The sequence below is a fragment of the Prunus avium genome, chromosome 1 (genome assembly GCF_965620075.1).
Source record: "Prunus avium chromosome 1, drPruAviu1.hap1.1, whole genome shotgun sequence".
Classification (NCBI taxonomy): Eukaryota; Viridiplantae; Streptophyta; class Magnoliopsida; order Rosales; family Rosaceae; genus Prunus; species Prunus avium.
The window spans coordinates 51,008,127-51,027,788 of NC_142284.1; the positions used below are offsets into that span (position 1 = coordinate 51,008,127).

The 19,662-nt window shown below is 43.9% G+C and overlaps 1 protein-coding gene and 1 long non-coding RNA gene across 2 annotated transcripts; one reads left to right on the top strand and one right to left on the bottom strand.

Moving 5' to 3' along the window:
• Positions 1 to 5,617: 5,617 nt before the first annotated feature.
• Positions 5,618 to 6,910, bottom strand: LOC148297979 (uncharacterized). Its single transcript, XM_088247055.1, has 2 exons — positions 6,367 to 6,910; positions 5,618 to 6,296 (listed from the first exon to the last, which is right to left on the bottom strand). The coding sequence occupies exons 1-2, from the start codon at positions 6,829 to 6,831 to the stop codon at positions 5,646 to 5,648; spliced, it is 1,116 nt and encodes a 371-aa protein (XP_088103181.1). The 5' UTR covers positions 6,832 to 6,910; the 3' UTR covers positions 5,618 to 5,645.
• Positions 6,911 to 11,114: 4,204 nt separating this feature from the next.
• On the top strand, positions 11,115 to 12,822 carry LOC110761918 (uncharacterized). The gene is made up of 2 exons (XR_002527451.2): positions 11,115 to 11,609; positions 12,603 to 12,822. It is a non-coding gene; the product is annotated as an uncharacterized LOC110761918 (long non-coding RNA).
• Positions 12,823 to 19,662: the final 6,840 nt, after the last annotated feature.

Genomic DNA, 19,662 nt, shown 5'->3' on the forward strand with positions numbered 1-19,662 from the left:
CTCCCTTGCTTCAGACACCTGCTCGACCGACCACCCTGGAGGCTCGGATGGAGACCCTACAGCAGGATATGGCAAGAATGCAGGAGCACAACAATGTTCTCGCCTCCAAACTGGATGACACCCAGAGGCAACTGCATCAACAACAAACACTCTCCGCCCAGTTGCAGAACGATCGGGAACCAGCCACACAGCTTCGGCAGGAGAAATCGTTTAAAAGCGTACGAAAGCCCACTTTCCAGGATAGAGGGAAGCAGCAGGCCGCGAACGGACCAACTGTCTCCCGAAGACTGTTCGTGCCCACTCCGAAGGAACGCCATCCCGAATATCGCGTTTATTCTGATTGCCGCGAGAGGATCAACGATCGGCGCAGGGAACGGCAGTCATCACCCATCCAGGTCCGGGCGAAGCTAGACGATCCACGCCTGGAGGTACTTGGACCAAAATCCCCCTTACGCCAGAGGTACGGCGCGATCGGCCTGGAAGAGACGGACGAATCAGATTATGTTCCAACATCCCCAGGAACCACAATCTCATCGGCAGGGCCCTCTGCACGACGCCACAGCCACCGATCAAACCAAGACAACGATCGGCGAAAAGGAAATTACGAGAGAAGCCCCAGCCGAACGGCAGACCAAGGAAGGCGAGGTCACAATACTGACCAACGCACAGGGAACCGAGCGATCGAACCCTTTGGTGACGATCTTCCATCTACCGATCCGACTATTCGTCTCCTCCTACAGAAGATGACTCGCATCGAGAAGGAACAAGACCAGGCTCGGACACCAACATGGGGAACGGTACAGCCAGGGCCGTTCACCAATCGAATCCGGACATTCAGACACGAGAAGGAGGTCCAAGCACTCCGCATATCGTTTTATTCGGGGGTCGAAGATCCCGTTACCCACATTCATACCTTCCAATCAGCTCTGGGTTGCAAAGGACTGACGGACGAAGGCCAATGTTTGCTATTCCCCTCCACCCTGACCGGAGCCGCTCTGAATTGGTTCTATCGGATGGAGCCAGACACGGTCGACAATTTCAATCAGTTGAAGCAAACCTTCCTCAACCATTTTATGATTCAGACCGATCGCCTATATTCCGCCGATGATCTATATACCGTTCGGCAGCAAGACGATGAGCCGTTGAGGGAATATGCGGCTAGGTTCAGCCATGAGTACTCCAGATGTCCGGAAACTGACGACAGGGCGGCCTTCGGTGCCTTCAAAAGCGGCCTTCGGTCGTCTCAGTTTCGTTATTTGGTCCACAGCAGCAACTGGACCACCTACTCCGAATTAATGAAACAGGCGGCTATCCACGCCAAGGCTGAGCATTTCAACTCCAAGGGATCGGCTTCGACCCCAATAAACAAAACGGCGTTGACCGATCAGCCTCCAACGCAGAACTACGACCGATTCCCGGTCGACCGATCGGCAAACCAGGCCCCCTACCGAACGGCACCCCCTGTCCCTGCTTTTTCCACTCAGCGAAACAAGCGGAAGGACAACTTCCGGGAACGGCAGGACAACAACAAGAAGGGCAACCACAAGGGGAATCGGCCAGACGAAATCTTCACTTTGCTCAACACCACTTATGAGCAAGTTCTCCTGACGTAGGTCGAATCCTCATCGACACCGGCAGTTCGGTCAACGTGCTATTCGCCGACGCTTTCAACGCCCTCGGCGTGGACCCTCGGCATCTGAACAAGGATATCACCCCTCTCCTGAGCTTCTCTGGCGACGTGGTTGAACCAATCGGCAGTGTCCAGCTCCCGTTCGCTGTCGGTACCATCCCCAGACGAACGGTCCTCTACACCCATTTTCTAGTGGTCGACTGCCCAACGGCATACAACGCTATCATCGGCAGGACGGCGCTCACAAAAATGAAGGCCATGCTGTCACCACACATGCTCCTCCTCAAGTTCCCCACACACGCTGGCGTCGGCCAAGTGCGAGGGGACCAATTGAGTGCACGGACGTGTTACGTTTCGGCAACCAAGGAATCGGCAAGGGCTGCGCTTCGCGAAACATACTCGGTCGCCACCAGCTTGGGCGTACCGAACGGCAGGGGGACGGACAAACCAGATGACCCCCGAGATGAGACTGTAACCCCGCAAGCGCAACCCGCCGAAGATTTAGAACCAGTCACCCTCTCCGAAGCACAACCGGACAGACAAGTTCGAATCGGTACAACCTTGAGTCCGGCACTCAGGGCCGATTTTATCACCTTCCTGCAAACCAATGCAGAAGTCTTCGCCTGGTCATACGACGATATGCCCGGCATCGCCCCGAGTGTCATCAGCCACAAGCTCAGCATCTGCTCCACTTTCAAACCCATCAGGCAGAAACGGCGGGCCTACGATGCCGAACGGTATGAGGCAATGAGGCTCGAAGTAGACAAACTGAAGACCATCGGCTTCATCCAGGAAGTAACCTACCCAATTTGGCTGGCAAATTCGGTTTTAGTCAAAAAATCAAACGGCGCCTGGAGAATGTGTCAAGACTATACCGATTTAAACAGGGCTTGCCCAAAGGACAGCTTTCCTCTGCCACGGATCGATCAGATGGTGGATGCCACGGCAGGCCATGAACTTCTCAGCTTCATGGATGCATACTCAGGCTACAACCAAATATTCATGAGCCCTACCGATCGCGAACACACGGCATTCATCACCGACAAGGGACTTTACTGCTACAACGTCATGCCGTTCGGCCTGAAGAACGCTGGGGCGACATACCAGCGATTGGTCAACAAAATTTTTTCCGACCTCATTGGCACCTCGATGGAAGTCTATGTGGACGACATGCTGGTCAAGAGCAGAACGGCCGATTCTCATCTCCACAACCTTTCGCTCATGTTCGGCGTCTTAAAAAAGTACAACATGCGCCTCAACCCGAGCAAGTGTGCCTTCGGCGTTTCCTCGGGCAAATTTCTCGGCTTCATGATCAGCCAACGAGGAATCGAGGCCAACCCTGAAAAAATCAAGGCATTACTCGACATGCAGGTCCCGAAGACACAAAAGGACATTCAGAGTCTGACTGGGCGTGTCGCCGCTCTAGCCCGGTTCATCTCCAAGGCTACCGATCGGTGCGCTCCATTCTTCAAAGCCCTCAAAGGAAGCAAACGGCAGATTGTCTGGACTGCCGAATGCGATCGCGCCTTCCAAGATCTTAAGGCCTACATGAGCAGAGCACCCCTATTATCCACTCCTCTCCCCGGCGAAGAACTCATCCTCTACCTCTCGGTTTCGGCAACGGCACTTAGCTCTGTGCTCATTCGCAAGCCGAACGGCATCGAACTCCCCATTTTCTACATTAGCCATGCTTTGCAAGACGCTGAGATTCGGTACCCCGAGCTCGAAAAACTCGCCTACGCTCTCGTCCTTTCAGCACGCAAGCTTCGGCCATACTTTCAGGCTCACAGTGTTACCGTCCTCACCAATCAGCCTCTGCGCCAGATACTCCAGAGACCGGAGACATCCGGTCGGCTAGTCAAATGGGCCATCGAGCTCGGCGAATTCGACATCCGCTACCACCCTCGTCCTGCCGAGAAGGGACAGGCTGTAGCCGATTTCATCTCTGAGTTAACCGCGTCCGAGGGGCCAGTTTCGAAGGACGCCGCATCCGATTCATCTTCGACGGTACCAGTCGCCCACCCGACCGAAGGAATCTTTAATCCGTCAATTCCACTTTGGACTCTCTACGTGGACGGTTCGTCCAACCGACAGGGCAGCGGAGCCGGCTTGGTACTCAAGGCCCCTGACCAGACAACCATCGAATATGCCATCCGATTCCAATTCCGGACTTCCAACAACGAAGCCGAATATGAAGCTCTGTTGGCCGGCCTTCGGCTCGCTAAAGAAATGGGCGCTCAGCAACTCAGGATCTGTAGCGACTCACAACTTGTCGTGAACCAGATACTGACTGAATTTGAAGCCAAGGACACTTCGATGGTTGCCTACTTGACACACGCTCGCCGATTGCTGCACCACTTCACTGCGTACCAAGTTCAACAGATCCCCAGATCCGAGAACAGCCACGCCGATGCTCTATCACGCCTTGCATCAGTGATCGACGACAACATAGGGCGCCGTGTGCCGATCGAGGTCCTCACTCGGCGCAGTACCACCGACCTCGAAGTACATGCCGTTCGGCAGGATCCAAGTTGGATGGATCCTATCCACGCCTACCTCGCCAACGGCACGTTGCCTGGCCCCAAACCTGAAGCAACGACTATCCGCCGCCGATCGGCACGATACCTCCTTCTGAATCAGATTCTCTATCGGCGTGGTCACTCCTTACCATTGCTTCGGTGCATGACCCCGCAGCAGGGAAACTACGTCCTACGAGAGATTCACGAGGGGGCCTGTGGGGACCATTCTGGGGCTAGATCATTGGCTTTCAAGACCATTCGGCAAGGGTACTACTGGCCGACTCTCCATGCCGATGCCACCACCCTGGTCCAGAAGTGCGATCAATGCCAGCGTTTCGGCTCCGTTCCAACGCTGCCTGCCGAACCACTCTCTCCGATTGTTAGCCCATGGCCCTTTGCCCAATGGGGTTTAGACCTCATCGGCCCTATGCCCCAGGGCAAGGGACAGGTCAAATTCGCCATCGTCGCCGTCGACTACTTTACCAAGTGGACCGAAGCCGAAGCTTTGGCAACAATCACTGCAGCCAGGGTTGAACATTTCGTATGGAAGAATATCATTTGTCGATTCGGCCTCCCGAACGCAATAATCACCGACAACGGAAAACAATTCGACTCCTCTCAGTTTCGGCACCTATGCCACCGATTTGGCATCAACCTGTTCTTCGCCTCCCCAGCACATCCGCAGTCGAACGGCCAAGTCGAAGCAATCAACAAGATCATCAAGAAGACGCTGAAGAAAAAGCTTGGGACAGCTAAAGGAGCTTGGCCCGATCTCCTTCCGGAAGCGCTATGGGCCATTAATACCTCCTATCGACGGTCGACTGGCGAGACGCCATTTTCCCTTGCCTTCGGTTCCGAAGCCGTTGTTCCAGTCGAGATCAACGCACCATCGTGCCGAACGGCATCTTACGAGCCAGAGCAAAACGAAGCCCAGCTCACTCTCAACCTGGACCTCATTGAGGAACACCGTTCCCAGGCTCAGCTTCGGAATGCCGCCTACAAACAACGGACTTCCCGCTACTACGACTCGCGCGTCAGACGCCGATCGTTTAAAGTAGGGGACTGGGTACTACGCAAAATCTCCCTCGCCACCAAGGACTCCAACGACGGCACCCTTGGTCCATCTTGGGAAGGTCCTTACGAAGTTGTCACCATCTGCCGCCCAGGCACTTACCGTTTGCGTGGTACCGATGGTCAAACCCTCGGCCACCCTTGGAATATAGAACATCTCAAATATTACTACAAGTGAACGCCCCTTCGGTCATCAACTTTTGTAATCGGTTTAATTTGGAACTCCCTATTCTATACATACGGCACTACCATTCAGCAATATTATGTCAAACATACTCTACATACGACATGCGCACATACAGAATTAAGGGACATGGCACATTAACCCGAAACAAACTGAACATTGATAAATAAGGGGCCACAGAAGGGCCATCTGTCTTTACAATACGCCGTTCGGCACGCTCAAAAATGTTAAAAACAAAAGTCTACGAGGTGGGTGGATCGGCTTCGGTCGCTACAACATCGACATCAGCTGACGCAGGCACATGATCAGTCGACGGCTCGGCAGTAGACGTAACGGCAGCCCTCGGCCCGGGATGACCTTCCTCCCCACTGCTTGAATCGGTGTCGTCGGTTTCCTCGGCCTCGGCATCCTCGCCCTTGTAGGCCTCCACCATCTCTTCGGTCACCCCTTCCGGCAGCGGTGGTGGATCCCGGAGGAAGTTCAGGTTCAGCTTCTTGTCAGCATTATACCGTTTGACTCGATAGAGAAAGTCGTCACATTGCTCCATGACCTCTCTATCCACCAAACGTGTAAACTCCTCCGACGATCGGTAGTCCGCAACGGCCTTCGCCTTCTCCTCTACTAGCTCCCTGGCATGCGACCGCTCGGCCGCATCCATCGCCACCTCTACCGCTGCCTTCGCCTCATGGGCAGCCATCACGTCCAGCTCGGCCGCCGCCAGCTTCGACGCCAGCTCAGCAATTTTCGCCGCATTCTCCTCGGCACGCTGGTCCGCCTCCTGCAGCATCTTTCCGGCATCAGCGATCTTCGAACGGCCCTCTTCAAATCTCTTTTGGTACCGTTCGGCAGCATTCACAGCTCGCTTCGCGCAGAGCCACATGTCCATATTAGCCTGCCACACCAACGGACACATTAATACATGCCGAATCAAAGTATCCTTAAGCTACAAATCCTACACTTACCGCTGCTTGGAGACGGAAGGCCCGACCGGTTTGTTCACGCAACGTCTTCGTTGACAGTTGCTCCAGCTCAGCCAGCTCCATCTGAGCACCGTCAATCATACAGTTGATGAACGGCACAGCCTTCCGAGGACACGCGATGTTAACCGGTCCCTCCTCTCCCTCCACCTCATCATCAGGGATCAACACCGATGTCCCCTCGTTCGGGCCCCTTGGCCGTTTCGGCAACGGCGTCACATCGATGGGACCCTCGATCTGCCGTTTGCCCGTCATTTGGAGGTGAGCCTCCCGAACGACCTCTGCCTCCGCCGCCCTCTTCTCCCTCCGGCGGTCAGCCACCGTCTGCTCATCAGCCGACGTCCCTCCCGCTGGCCCTGCCGTCTTTCTCTTCTTCGGCCCGGGGGACTGAACCTTCTTCGTCTTTGGCGCCCCTTGCCCCTCCAGACGCCTCCTCGTCGCCTCGCTCATAGGCCTCCCTCCTGCCACTGCAAAACAGGAAAAGCACGATGTCAAAAAGGAAACGGCAGCATAGAAAAAAACACCGACCCTGCCGAACGGCATCTCTTACTTTGCCTTTTTTCTTCTTCCTCTTCCTCCTTCACCCTCCGATCGTGTTCGGCCCTACCGATCAGGCCTGCCTTGAACAGATTCCGGAAGTAGAGCAGCTCCTTACAAAACCGATCTTCTTCGGCAATCTTCGCTCTCACCCTCTCGATTGCTTCAATCTCTCTGATCGGTGCGGCCGGCCGTTTCAAGGACACTGAAACCAAAATACCAACGGTCAGTACCCCAAAAAAAAAAAAAAAAAAAAAAAAAAAAAAAAAACACACACAACACTATTAACCCTGCCGAACGGCAGGTTCTACCCTACCGACTGTCTGGAAGGACGTAGGAATCCTCCTCTCAACGATAACTCCGGGTGCCGATTCCCAATCACCGGAGACAATCACTCGACGCTTGCGCCACGTCTTTTGAGAGCTCGGCACCCCCACCACAAAGTGCCCACGCTGCCCTGCCGAGAGACAGTTGGACTGAACCCACCCTCCATGATCGGCACTCTTCGCCCTCGTCACACTGTACAGCTGGGCGAACTGTTCGTAGCTTGGCTCCCCCTCACCGGCCAAGCTGAACGCCGTGATCGTCCCGAGCAGCGTAATCCAAAAATTTGGGTTATACTGCCCTGGCGCATAACCGATCGCCGCCAGGATCTTCTGCACCGAATGCTTTAACGGCAGCCGAAGGCCATGCTTAAACACATCTGTGAAGAAGACCACCCCCTTGTCATTGTCACTTAGCGACTCTAAGGGCTCCGGAATTCGCATCCCTACCGATTCCGGAATGTTGTACTCCGACCGAATCTTCGCCAACTCGGATTCGGTCAGTGTGTTCGGCTCTAAGTCATCTACTCCGAACACAGGTTCCGTGGGCTTCGCCATCGGGATCCGTTGCCTACCCCTGACGACCCTCAGCACCCCTTCCCCGGGAACGGCAACAGAGACACCACCCCCATCGGCCTCACGACCCGAGGTCGAAGGCTCATCACCCCCAGGCACCCTCGTTGAAGTACCCCCAGCCTCGGCACGCCCTCCTGCCCCCTCCACTATCTCACAGCTCGAAGAGCTCGCAGATTCAGAACTCCCACTCTCTTCGGCAGAACTCCCCGAGGACGACTCATCCTCGAATGCCCTCGGACTACGCCTACGCTCGGATTCGGTATCTGACATCTACAAACAACACACGAACGTACACTAAGGGCTGTGCTAGAATCCAAATCCTATTCTACCTCCTAAAAACACTACGTTCATACGTGTTCATGCGTGTTCATGCTTGTTCATACATTGTTCAAACATACATTCTTGCAATTCAACACTTTGATCCATGGGAATACGAAAACACGGCAACATACCTTGTTTGCACGGTGGCTCAAGTTCGTCGGAAATCGCCTCCGCCTTGTTCAAACTTGCCGGAAATCGCCTGCTCAGCCTCAGCACGGTTGCCGGAAATCGCCTCTCACAAGCTCTCTTTGCTCTCAAAATTTCCAAGTATTTGTACTCTCGTCTTCTCCTCACATTTATAAGGCCGATTTAGCATCGGGAAGCGAAGCGACGCATCGGGATACGAAACGACGCGGCTCTTCACAGCCATGCCGACACGTGTCACGCATGCATGGGAGAGACCAAACGTCAGTTGCAACGCTTCCAATCCTCGGAGACGCTTCAACTTCCCGAACGTGGCAGATCTAGCCACCTTCGAGCACAACTCCACTAACTAAAGGCAGGCGCACATTGATGAGTTCTCACTCACCTCTCGTGCCGAACGGCAGGCGCACATTGATGAGTTCTCACTCACCTCTCGTGCCGAACGGCAGGCGCACATTGATGAGTTCTCACTCACCTCTCGTGCCGAACGGCAGGCGCACATTGATGAGTTCTCACTCACCTCTCGTGCCGAACGGCAGGCGCACATTGATGAGTTCTCACTCACCTCTCGTGCCGAACGGCAGGCGCACATTGATGAGTTCTCACTCACCTCTCGTGCCGAACGGCAGGCGCACATTGACGAGTTCTCACTCACCTCTCGTGCCGAACGGCAGCCGCATATTCATGAGTTTTCACTCGCCCCTTTGCAACAACCGGCACATCATGCCGTCTCCTATCCAAGCTCACTCCCTTGGGCACTTGGGGGACTACATACCACCATCGGCAATTATGGGACCATTGTGTCCGGGTCAGAATGCCGAATACACATTCAAGTCCCCAACCGAGAAGCTTCTCAATCGGCAACTTGGGGGACTACTGTTTGTACCATATCTGACCCTCCACTCGTACAACGACACGTGGATCTCATAAACTCGCCCAAGCACCCAAGGCCTCGGACAATCGGCATAGGCTACTGATGATATTGTCTCAAAGCAGCAAAAGATCATTACAGGGCCCAACACAGCCTACAATCGGTATCCCCTACCGATTCTGCAGAATCAACCTCGAAGCACCCGCCTGAAATATCTAAGGACTCGTGTCAACCTCATAGGGCCCTCCCACGAGTCCCACATCGAAAATGAGCGCTAAGAGCATACTAAATGCCCTCTATAAGTATGCCCCTCCCACTACAATACAGGGGTAAGACTTTTCAGCTTGACTTTTATACTTCTATATGGTCAACAGCAAGAGCTCTTAAAAACAATCTTACTTGAGCATCGGAGGGTCTTAGGCTGGTTCCACACCGGTTCCATAGACCTCACGAGCTTCGCTTATCTTCTATTCAGGATCAGCATCCAAGGACAGGAAGAATCGGCATCCAACACCCAATCGATCTCTTGATCGTCCATCCCACTTGTAAGTTGCACTCATCTCTATCTATTCAAGATTTAGTGCCAACAAGAGTTTATATATGCATTCGAGTTCTTGTGTTAGATTCATTTATTCTTCTATCTATTGATTTTTGGGATTTAATTGTTCAATTATTTGTAATTCCATTGATCTATGAATGTATTTGAATAAAGTGATGTAAAATTTCAGAGGGACGGGCCAACGGCTCCCCACTATTAGCAATACCAATATTATCTCCAACTTAACCATCTACAAAACTCAGTAGATGTGAGTTTTTATCACAAAATGTCTCGGTGATAGTAGTAATGGAACCATCCATTAGATATTATATTTTATTTAGTAAAATAACATATGTAAGGTGAAACAAAATTGTAGTGCGTGTTTAGCGGTAGAATATATGCAAGGTGGAACATAACAAACGTGGACATACAAGAGAGAGGCCTATATAAATCAGCCAACAAGGCTAAGCTAACAAGCTAAGCTATAAGCCTTTTTTCTAGTGTCTAGAACAATTAATTTCAAGTAAATATATTATGATTAGGGGCATGGTTCCTCAGATTTCCATTAGGGAAGAGGTTAAGTTTAGGGAGGCTCATGTTCCATGGCGCAGGGAGATGGTGGTGGAAGTGTTCAAAAGTTTTGCCAAGGACGGGCAGCTTTCCAAGCATGAGTTAAAGGAAGCCTTCGACAAACTTGGGTCGCGTTGGAGCACTTTCAGAGCTTGGAGAGCTTTAAGCTATGTAGATGCCAATCAGGACGGCCTCATTTCTAATGATCACGAGTTCAAAGCCCTTGTCAACTATGCCTTAGAATGTGGCTATGAACTCTAAATTATTTTCTACAGTCTACCGGCCTTGGTAATTTACTTCTTCTACTCATGTTAGGAAAAAAAAAATGTTTGTGTAGTAGAGTAGTGTCCTTTTTGTCGATAAATTATTGTATGGTACTGAAATAATTTCAGTATAAATGAATATTGTGACGATCTATAGATTGTTTATCTAATTTTTCAATAACTAAGACCATATATATACCATTTGTGGTGTCCAATAACCTTTCCTCAAAACCCTTGCTCTGAATAAGGCAGTTAAGCGTGTATACTCTCATACATTCGTAAAGAAAGGTTTTGTTCTTATTTCTTCAACTATTAAATTAATAATCCATTAAATTAGGACACGTAAGTCTAACTAAAATTGATTATTAGTGAGAGCCAACTGGGTCTACTATAGTGAAAAAAGGCATTGACTTGCAGACTAAAGGTCTCAGGTTCGAACTCCCATAACATTTTAGTTGTGTGCGTGTGTGTGTGAAACCCCTTCCTTTATAATTTAAACTGTAATAAAAAAAGTACCAATTAGTGAGCAAGTTCATAGGTAAAGTCATAATTATGGAAACTGGCGCATATCCTCCAAACCATATATACTAGCTTAAGTCCAATCTTCAACTCAGAAGTCAGTACCCAATTAGCCAGCATAATCCAGAAAAAAAAAAAAATTTCTTGAACTAAATAAATTTCCACTTTCAATTGTATTTAGTGGTCCACTCCACCATCAATCCATACAGGCCCTGTTTGGTGGCTTGGACTGGACAAGACTTTTTCAATTAAAATGGATTACAATCCTGTCCGTCGTTTGGTGAGCTTAAATGCACAATGGGATAGGTTAGGACTCATATTTCCTATTGGATAACAATCCAGCAAACCCTAGTATTGTAAACCTGAGGGGAACCACGGGTTTAGAACGACATCGCCTCCTTTCTCCTTTCTCCTTCGATCGTCTACAGCCTCCACTTCCTCTCTCCTTCGTTCTTCTACGCCTCTGCTTTTTCGATTGTCTACGCCTCTTCCTCCTCCTCATTGGCTATCAGCTATTTCATACCCAGAGGTGTTGGATCCCGAGCAAGCAATGAAAGCGCTATCTGGTAATCTAATGACTAAATACTATTAGTTGGATATGTTGTATGTTTTCTCTTCAAAATTCCAGATTTAGCAGGGTTGACATACACTATCATGGCCTGATATATTTTCAGAGTGTTTTAATTACTGGCTATTAGGGTGTGGTTTGAAACTGTGACTGATGGGGTGGGGGAGCTTGGACTTGGAGTTTTCTTGTTTTTGTGAAATGGGTTTTGGAGGATTCGGGTTTTTAGGGAGTGTGTGATTTGCTGTTTTGGTGAAAGATATATGCAGAAGGGTTATGAACTTATGATGATGATGGGGGTGGGTTTTTGTGTTTTGTTAATTGTTTTGTTTGTTGGAAGAAGAATGAGATATTGTGGATGGTTGGGGTTTTGCAGGGTGGGTTTTGGGAAATATCTGGTGTAGAATTTATGATTGTTTGTTTGTTTGTCCACAAATCTTCTAGGGTTTAGTGTTGGACCAACAAGTCTGAATTTTGGGTTCATACTTGCATTTTGAATGTGCCAGCAAAGATTGCATGTTAGCTATGATTTTGGGTGATTAATTGGAGATTATGAACATCAGTTTCTAGTGCTGGTCCTTATTGCTATCAATTTAAAATATTTTTTCAAGTCTTATGAGTGAGTTGGGTTCAAAAGCAATTTTAAAGTCATATTTTATTTTTTTTAATTATGAAAAGTTTTTGTGTCAGTTGCTTGATCTGCTGTTTTATGTAGTTTTTCAAAGGCATATAGTTCTTTGGCCAGTTCATAAACCTTTTCAACCAGAGAAACCTTTTCAACCTTTTCAACCAGAGTGAGTTGGGTTCACTGTTTACCTCTCTTTTTTGGTTTGATTCCCCTTCTACTTGTTATTCTTGTCTTGCGTCTGTTAGAATTGCATCTGTTAGAATTAGAGAAACAACGTTTATGTTTGAGTCTGTTAGTTTATGTTTGAGTATAAAAAAAGAAAGTCACAGATTATGATTTTGTTCTTGCCAATATTGTTAATGGCAGGGTAGACATGAATCGAAAGAGAAAGAGGAAGATTGGGAAAGAGAAAGAGGAAGAATTTTTGTGTTATTATTAATTTTGTCAATTTTGGGACTATTTTTATGGTATCTTCATGTGATTTCTTATTTTTAATTTTGTCTACATGTTTTTTATATTAAATTTAATTATTTCTGATATTAAATAATTTTAATAAACATTAAAATATATTTTGTTTGAAGTCCAATGCAGCCCAGTCCATACTTGTACCAAACAACGGACTGGACTTTAGTCCAGTGCAGTCTAGTCCAATTTAATGTGCCAAACAACTTATGGAGAGGCTAGAATGAGGAGGTTGAGTGAGGAGCTTATTTGAGGAGGTGAAATCTCACCATTAACAACTAAAAACAAAGCACATGGGGGGGTGCATTGGGGGGTCCACACCCCTTTTGATGGTGAGATGGGGCTCCTCAAATAAACTCCTCACTCAACCTCCTCATTATAGAAGCTCCCAACAACTTATTAAAGTCCAACTCAATCCAAGCCAAACCAGTCCAATACTCCAAGCCCAATCCTAACCAGTCCAATCCAGCCCACCAAACAGGGCCACAGTTCATGAGTAGCCCAGTTAGAAAGATTAGTTATTGTTTTTTCCAAATCTATATTTGAACTTTTGTAATATTCTAGTTTATAATTATGTAATATTCTTCACAATATATATATCTTACTTTATAGATTCTATTGAAGAAATTAAAGATGATTGAGGACCCCCACCTGTTTGGGTGATGGGAGTGGATTGTGAGTACTTTTGGTTTCACATATCTCTTATCCATTTGGCATCTAATTTCTTAAGTGGTGATGCTTGTCCCCATCCATAGGGTAAAAATCTCACATTTGAATCTTGATTATCAATGGAAAAATAAAATTAAGAAAAGAAATCAAAAGAAATCAAACTAACTTGTAACTGGCAAGTCAAGGATAACCAAAAGCTCATACGTACATATGATATGATATATACATCCTTCACTTTTATTCGATGTGAGATATTAACCAAACTTGACTTTATTCTTACAAGGACAACAACAACAACGACAACTTGTGGCATACTTTAGTTCTTGTTTGTATCTTTTGAGCATTTCAAATCAAAAGAAGGAAAAACTTCGGTTAGATGGTAATAGGGACCAGCATATTCCATATGAATGCCATGCATATTTGGAGATATAGAAACATAAAACAAGATTCATATTCGTCAACCTTATGCCTTCCACAATTCCAAGATCATAGGGCCTTACAAACTATTATTCTACAAGATTTTTCTTGAGATATACATTGTTGTAAAAGCTTTCATGCCAATGAATGATGGTTAAAATATCTTGGGTTTGTATCTTTATAATGCAATTGCTGGATCATTATCCTAATTAATTATATTATTCAAAGAAGGTCCATCATGAATTGTTCCATCGCTTCTCCCCACTCTTCTTTTTTCTTTTTCTAAGAATGATTGTTTTAAGCCATCCGATATTTATGGACTTTTTGAAGGCCCCCCTGGCCGATTCTGATTCGCACCAATCCCAATTATTAGTTTGATTGGTCCGTTTAGATGAGGGAAAATAACTCGGAATTTAACTGAAAGTCGTGAATTTAAGAGGAGAAATTGACAATTCCCTTGTTTGGCAACTTAAGCAGGGAACTTATTAAATGACACGCGGAAAAAATAGTGGAAATTGGGGCATCAAATTCCCGAGTTTAATTTCCATCAAAATAGGCATCATTTTACAATTTTCATAGTGCCATTTACAAAATTCTATCGTTTACAAAATTTGACATACATAAATCCAAACACTGAAATTTTCAATTGCCAGAAATTGAAATGATAGAAACCTAAATTCTGTCATTTTAGAATTCTATGTAATTTTCAATTCTTTCATCCAAACGGAGGGCTAAAGATAAAAACATACGTATACACAAGATGTACTGCATGACTTTACTATAGCTACCGTAGTATTCTATAATTTTTTTCAAAATTAAGAAGCCCTGGGCCTACAAGACTAAGCTTTCTTAATTTGCTTCATCTGCATATTGTGAGTGAACCCTTTAAAGAGGCTTCACGAACCCACAAGTTGAATTGTTCACTTCAAATCACTGCGAATAAAAAATTTGGCAGATGAAGCATTTTACTGTTACAAACTTTAGGCACTTGTGGTAATAAATAAATAAAAACCTTTTTGACCAACAAGCATCTCTATATTATCACTTTGAAAAGTTCCATGCTTCATGTGCACGCAGAAAATTAAGATATGTATAGAAAGCCTCTATATTTTTGGGATTTGATTATTTATTGATATAATTGGGGCCATCCATTTCATTCATCTACGAGATTCAATTGTTCATAATTTATAATGGAAAGTATTCAGACTCCTTATATGTAATTTATAAAAAGTTTTTTCTTTTTATTGATCTATAAATTATAATTTGTGCACGAACTTTCTTTTATGAGTTTTCAGTAAATCACTTTAATGTATGTGTTAACTTGTGATTTTTGAACTAGAATTTTTACGAGGTCGGGCCACATGTTGTGCATACACAGGGCCAGAGAGGAGAGCCCTATATAAATCAACCTCGAGCTCCATTAAGTATAATTAACCATCTAAATCATATAGTTCAAGTCCCTCGGCAAAGCGAAGCCTTTCTTATTAGCTATATCATGGTTAGATACGTCCCTGCTCCTCCTCAGCAGATGATGGTGAAGGAGGCGTATGTCGTATGGAGTAGGAAGCAGGTAGAGGATTTGTTGAAAAGTTTTGACATGGACAAAGACGACAAGCTTTCCAAGCAGGAGTTGCAGGCAGCTCTCAATAAACTTGGGTCGCGTTGTGGCTTCTTAAGAGTTTTGAGAGCTCTACGCCATGCAGATTCCAACAAGGACGGGATGATTTCTATAGACGATCACCTTGTCAACTATCTCTTTGAGTGCCGGTATAAGCTATAAGTTATTGATTGCTAAGTACAAGATTAATTAGTCTTTGTACTAATTAATCAGCATTATATAGCTCTTTTTATATATACGATTATGTGTGGTAGCGAAGGAAGGAGGTGACCTGTTGTTGCCCCTCTTTGCCAGTGTACATGTATTAGAACCCTGGTTATATATATGTGATGTTTATCTAATTGAAGTGATCATGGCATGAAAATCCATAACATAAAAGTAAAAGAAAACCATATTGATATATGAGTGAAGCAATTCCTTTGCTATAATGACTATCAATGGAGATGAAAGCCTTTCATAATGAGTTTAAAAAACTAGGATCTCTCCACTTATTGTCAATTAGCATTAGGTTGGATGTGTGCGTTCATTCTAACATGGTATAAAAAATCATGCTTTCCATGTGTTATTAGGTGCAAAAAAAAGCGCTATACACAAAAGAGCTTGTTAAAAATATCTCACATTAAGATTGTCTTATGAAAGTTACAGTAAAAAGGAAAATAGCATTGACGCAACGAGATATATGGGAATATGGAGATCAAACGATATCCCTAAACAACAATGTCGGAATCCACTAGAAAATTGAGTAAAACTTAAAGGTATTTGATTGATAATAAGATAGATAATTCGAGATGCTCCAACACATTAATTCCTTTTATACAAGAGAAACCCTAGACTTGCTTGGAAAGCTAATGAGAAACCCTAGACTTGCTAGGAAAGCTAATTAGAAAAATAAAAAATAAAAAATAAAAAATTCCTAGAATACATTCTAAAAACTTTAAAAGCTGAAAAGTCAAAGTAAATGATAGAATTTGGCCAAAATAGCCCATACATCACAATAAAGCAGTGAGTTGTACTTGTCATGCCATTTTCTTCAAAACGATAGGTCATGGGCCTGATTCTGAGCTCGAGGTCCATACTTGCACATATTGGACTTTGCTGGCGCGACGACATGCCATATGATATACATAGAGCATGATATGAGAAACAGAAAAAAGATGAAACGATGGATGGAAAGTGAGAGTGACTATAATAAGCTTTGTTTTCAAATCATTTATCAAAATTATTTTTAACGTACGTACGTATATTAGGGAGCCACCCGATATACTCGACAACTTTCCACATATATATATATATATATATATCCAGCATCCGACAAAAGGCTTACTATAATAGAGTGGTAACGATGTGGCGGGTTAGGACTGAAGTTAGGTACCTCTAAGATTCTTGATATCTATATTTTACCAAACTATTTTGGTATAAAATTGTGGATAATACGGGTGAGGATCAGAAGAGGCCGGCGAAAAGAATCCCATTCATTAGATCGATGCCTATCTTTATTCTCTCGGGGCCCCATGGTCACATAATTGCTTGATTCTAATTCACACCCATCCAAGATATATGTGATAACTAGCTATGGCAAAATAGCACTTTCAAAACAACCCATTTGACCAAGTCAAACAAGAATCTAGCTATCTAGAGTAATGCTACACTGTACACACCCAACATTATTTTAAAGAATAAATTAACTGATATGCATATACATCTACAAATATATATGCTATGATTATTTATTGAGTGAACCATCTATAGATATTATTATATTATCATTCTCATGGGAGGGGAATAATTAAATATTATTTAATTCAGTAACATAATTAAATAATACTTAAATAATACTGAAGTGCTATATAATAAGCCTCTAACCCCTTTTGTAAACGAGCATCTTGCTACATATCTTTCTTTCTTGAAGACTTGTAGTGCGTTACGTTAGAATTAAGCTCAATATGGTAAGAGATCTCCTCGTTCCGGGGTGTATTAATATCACAGAGCAGAAGGGCAGGGTCCAAATTTTCTGGTCTGAGGAGCAATTATTGGATTTCTTCAAAGGTTATGACAAGGATGGAGATGGCAGACTTACCAAAGATGAGGCCAAGGCAGCCTTCGACAAACTTGGGTCGCGTTGCAGCATTTTCAGAACTTGGAGAGCACGATGCCATGCAGATACCAACAGCAAAGACAGGTCCATCCTCAACGTCAACGACCTTGTCAAATATGCCCTAAAACGTGGCTATAAACTCTGATTAACTCAGAAGCACATGAGGGGTTTTAGTCAGCTAATTAATACAATATGTATGTGTATATGTGTGTATGTGTGTACTTATAAGAGTTTTTAATTACTTATCTGCGAGTTCCAGCCATATATACATATATGTGCAGAGGCGGACCTACTAAGGCGCAAGAAGGTGCAGCTGCACCTCCCATCGCCGGAAAAACCATTGTAGGTGCTTGAAATTGCCCCTTGCTCAACTGGTGTACATATTACCTTATTTCCAACTTCAACATTTAAGTAAATGTCATTGTCCTTTTACTTTTATTTATTTTTATATTACTTTATTTACTTAAGTTTACAATGTAAATAAGGAAGTACCCCCCATTTGGATTCAAATAAAAATACTAGAAAATCAAATTCCCACCAAATCAAAATATGAAAATTCGGTTTTAGTGCAAAATACGATTTAGGCTAAAAATGATGGCTCATTAAGTCATTATATACTTCATACTAAAATCTCATAAAATCAAGTTTTCTTATTTGATGTGTAAAGAACAAAAGCCGCCAAAAATTATCTTGAGAAAATGATTATTCCGAAAAACCATTTTTCATACCTAGTCAATATTGCACCTCCGCTAAAAAAATTCTGGGTCCGCCAGTGTATATGTGTGTATGTATGCTAGCGAAGGAAGGAGGTGAACTTAACATGACTTAGTAGTTACAAAGTCAATAATTTATATAGTAAATTGAGCTTAGACCCATAAAATTCATGTGTAATCACTTACAACCCTTTCCTTTATTTTTCTATTTAAAATACCCAATTTTTTCAAATAAAACCCGATGACTGTGATCCAAGTAAGCAAGTTACCTAATCTAGCTTAAAATCTGATTTATTCTATTTTTTGGATTCCAAAACTACCCCTATTTACAAGTTAACGTGTTATGTGGGGTGTAACTAATGGCACACGTTGAATTTAGAAAGATCTTCAAATAGTTGTAATGAATGTAGGAATTAATTTAGAAACTTATTTGAAATTAAATATTAAATTCAACATTAAAGTATTAGTAACGTTTTGGTTTGTTTTATGACCCAAAAAAAAAAAACGTTTTGGTTTATTTAATAATTTTTTGTTGTTGTTTTCCTTCTATGAATTATACTACTAGTAATCTATTTTATTATAGTTTTATGAATAATAGTGTACATTCTAATTGTGTTGAAAAATATTTTGATAATCGATTTATTGTTTGTTTTATGAAAAACATTTTTTTTTTAAATGAACCTATTTTTTCTCTAAATAATTTACCTTTTTTTTTTCCTCAAAATAATGTACCCTTTTTTCTTTGAATAAAGCACCTATTATTTGTTTTATGAAAAAACAATTTTTTTAAATGAATCTATTTTCTCTCTCCAAATAATGTACCTATTTTTTGTCCTCTAATAATGTACCTAGTAAAACAATGTACGTATCCTATTTTTCCTCTTCAAATAATGTACCTATACACATTTATAGGTATATTGTAAAATAATTTACCTATGGGTAAATAATGTACCTATATTTTCTATAAATTATTGTGTACCTATTTTTAATTTATGAAAAATGTACGGAAATTTCAATTACAAAGTAACTGACTTAGGTTTTTTTTTTGTTTTTTTGGTAAATAATATACCTATATTTTATTTAAATAATATATTTATATTTATATTTTTCATAGGTACATTATTGGATATGTAATTTACATATATTTTTTTTGGTTTGCAATTTCAGGGGGCGGTATGTGAGAGGGAATGACAACCAAAAGAAATGAGGTGATTGATATGCTATTAATAGGAAGTGTTAATTGCAATTATGACAGTTAATGAAATGCTTGAAATAAATTATAAATAAAATATGAAGTTTGGTGGCAACCATGTAAAAACCTAGGAATATTACGACCTCTTATATCCTACTGGTCATTTAAATTTGAAATTGGGTTTTACACATAGATTTATAGAGTGATGGGTATATGTCTAGAAAATAAAAAATGTAGGGATCTATATTGGACAAGCCCAT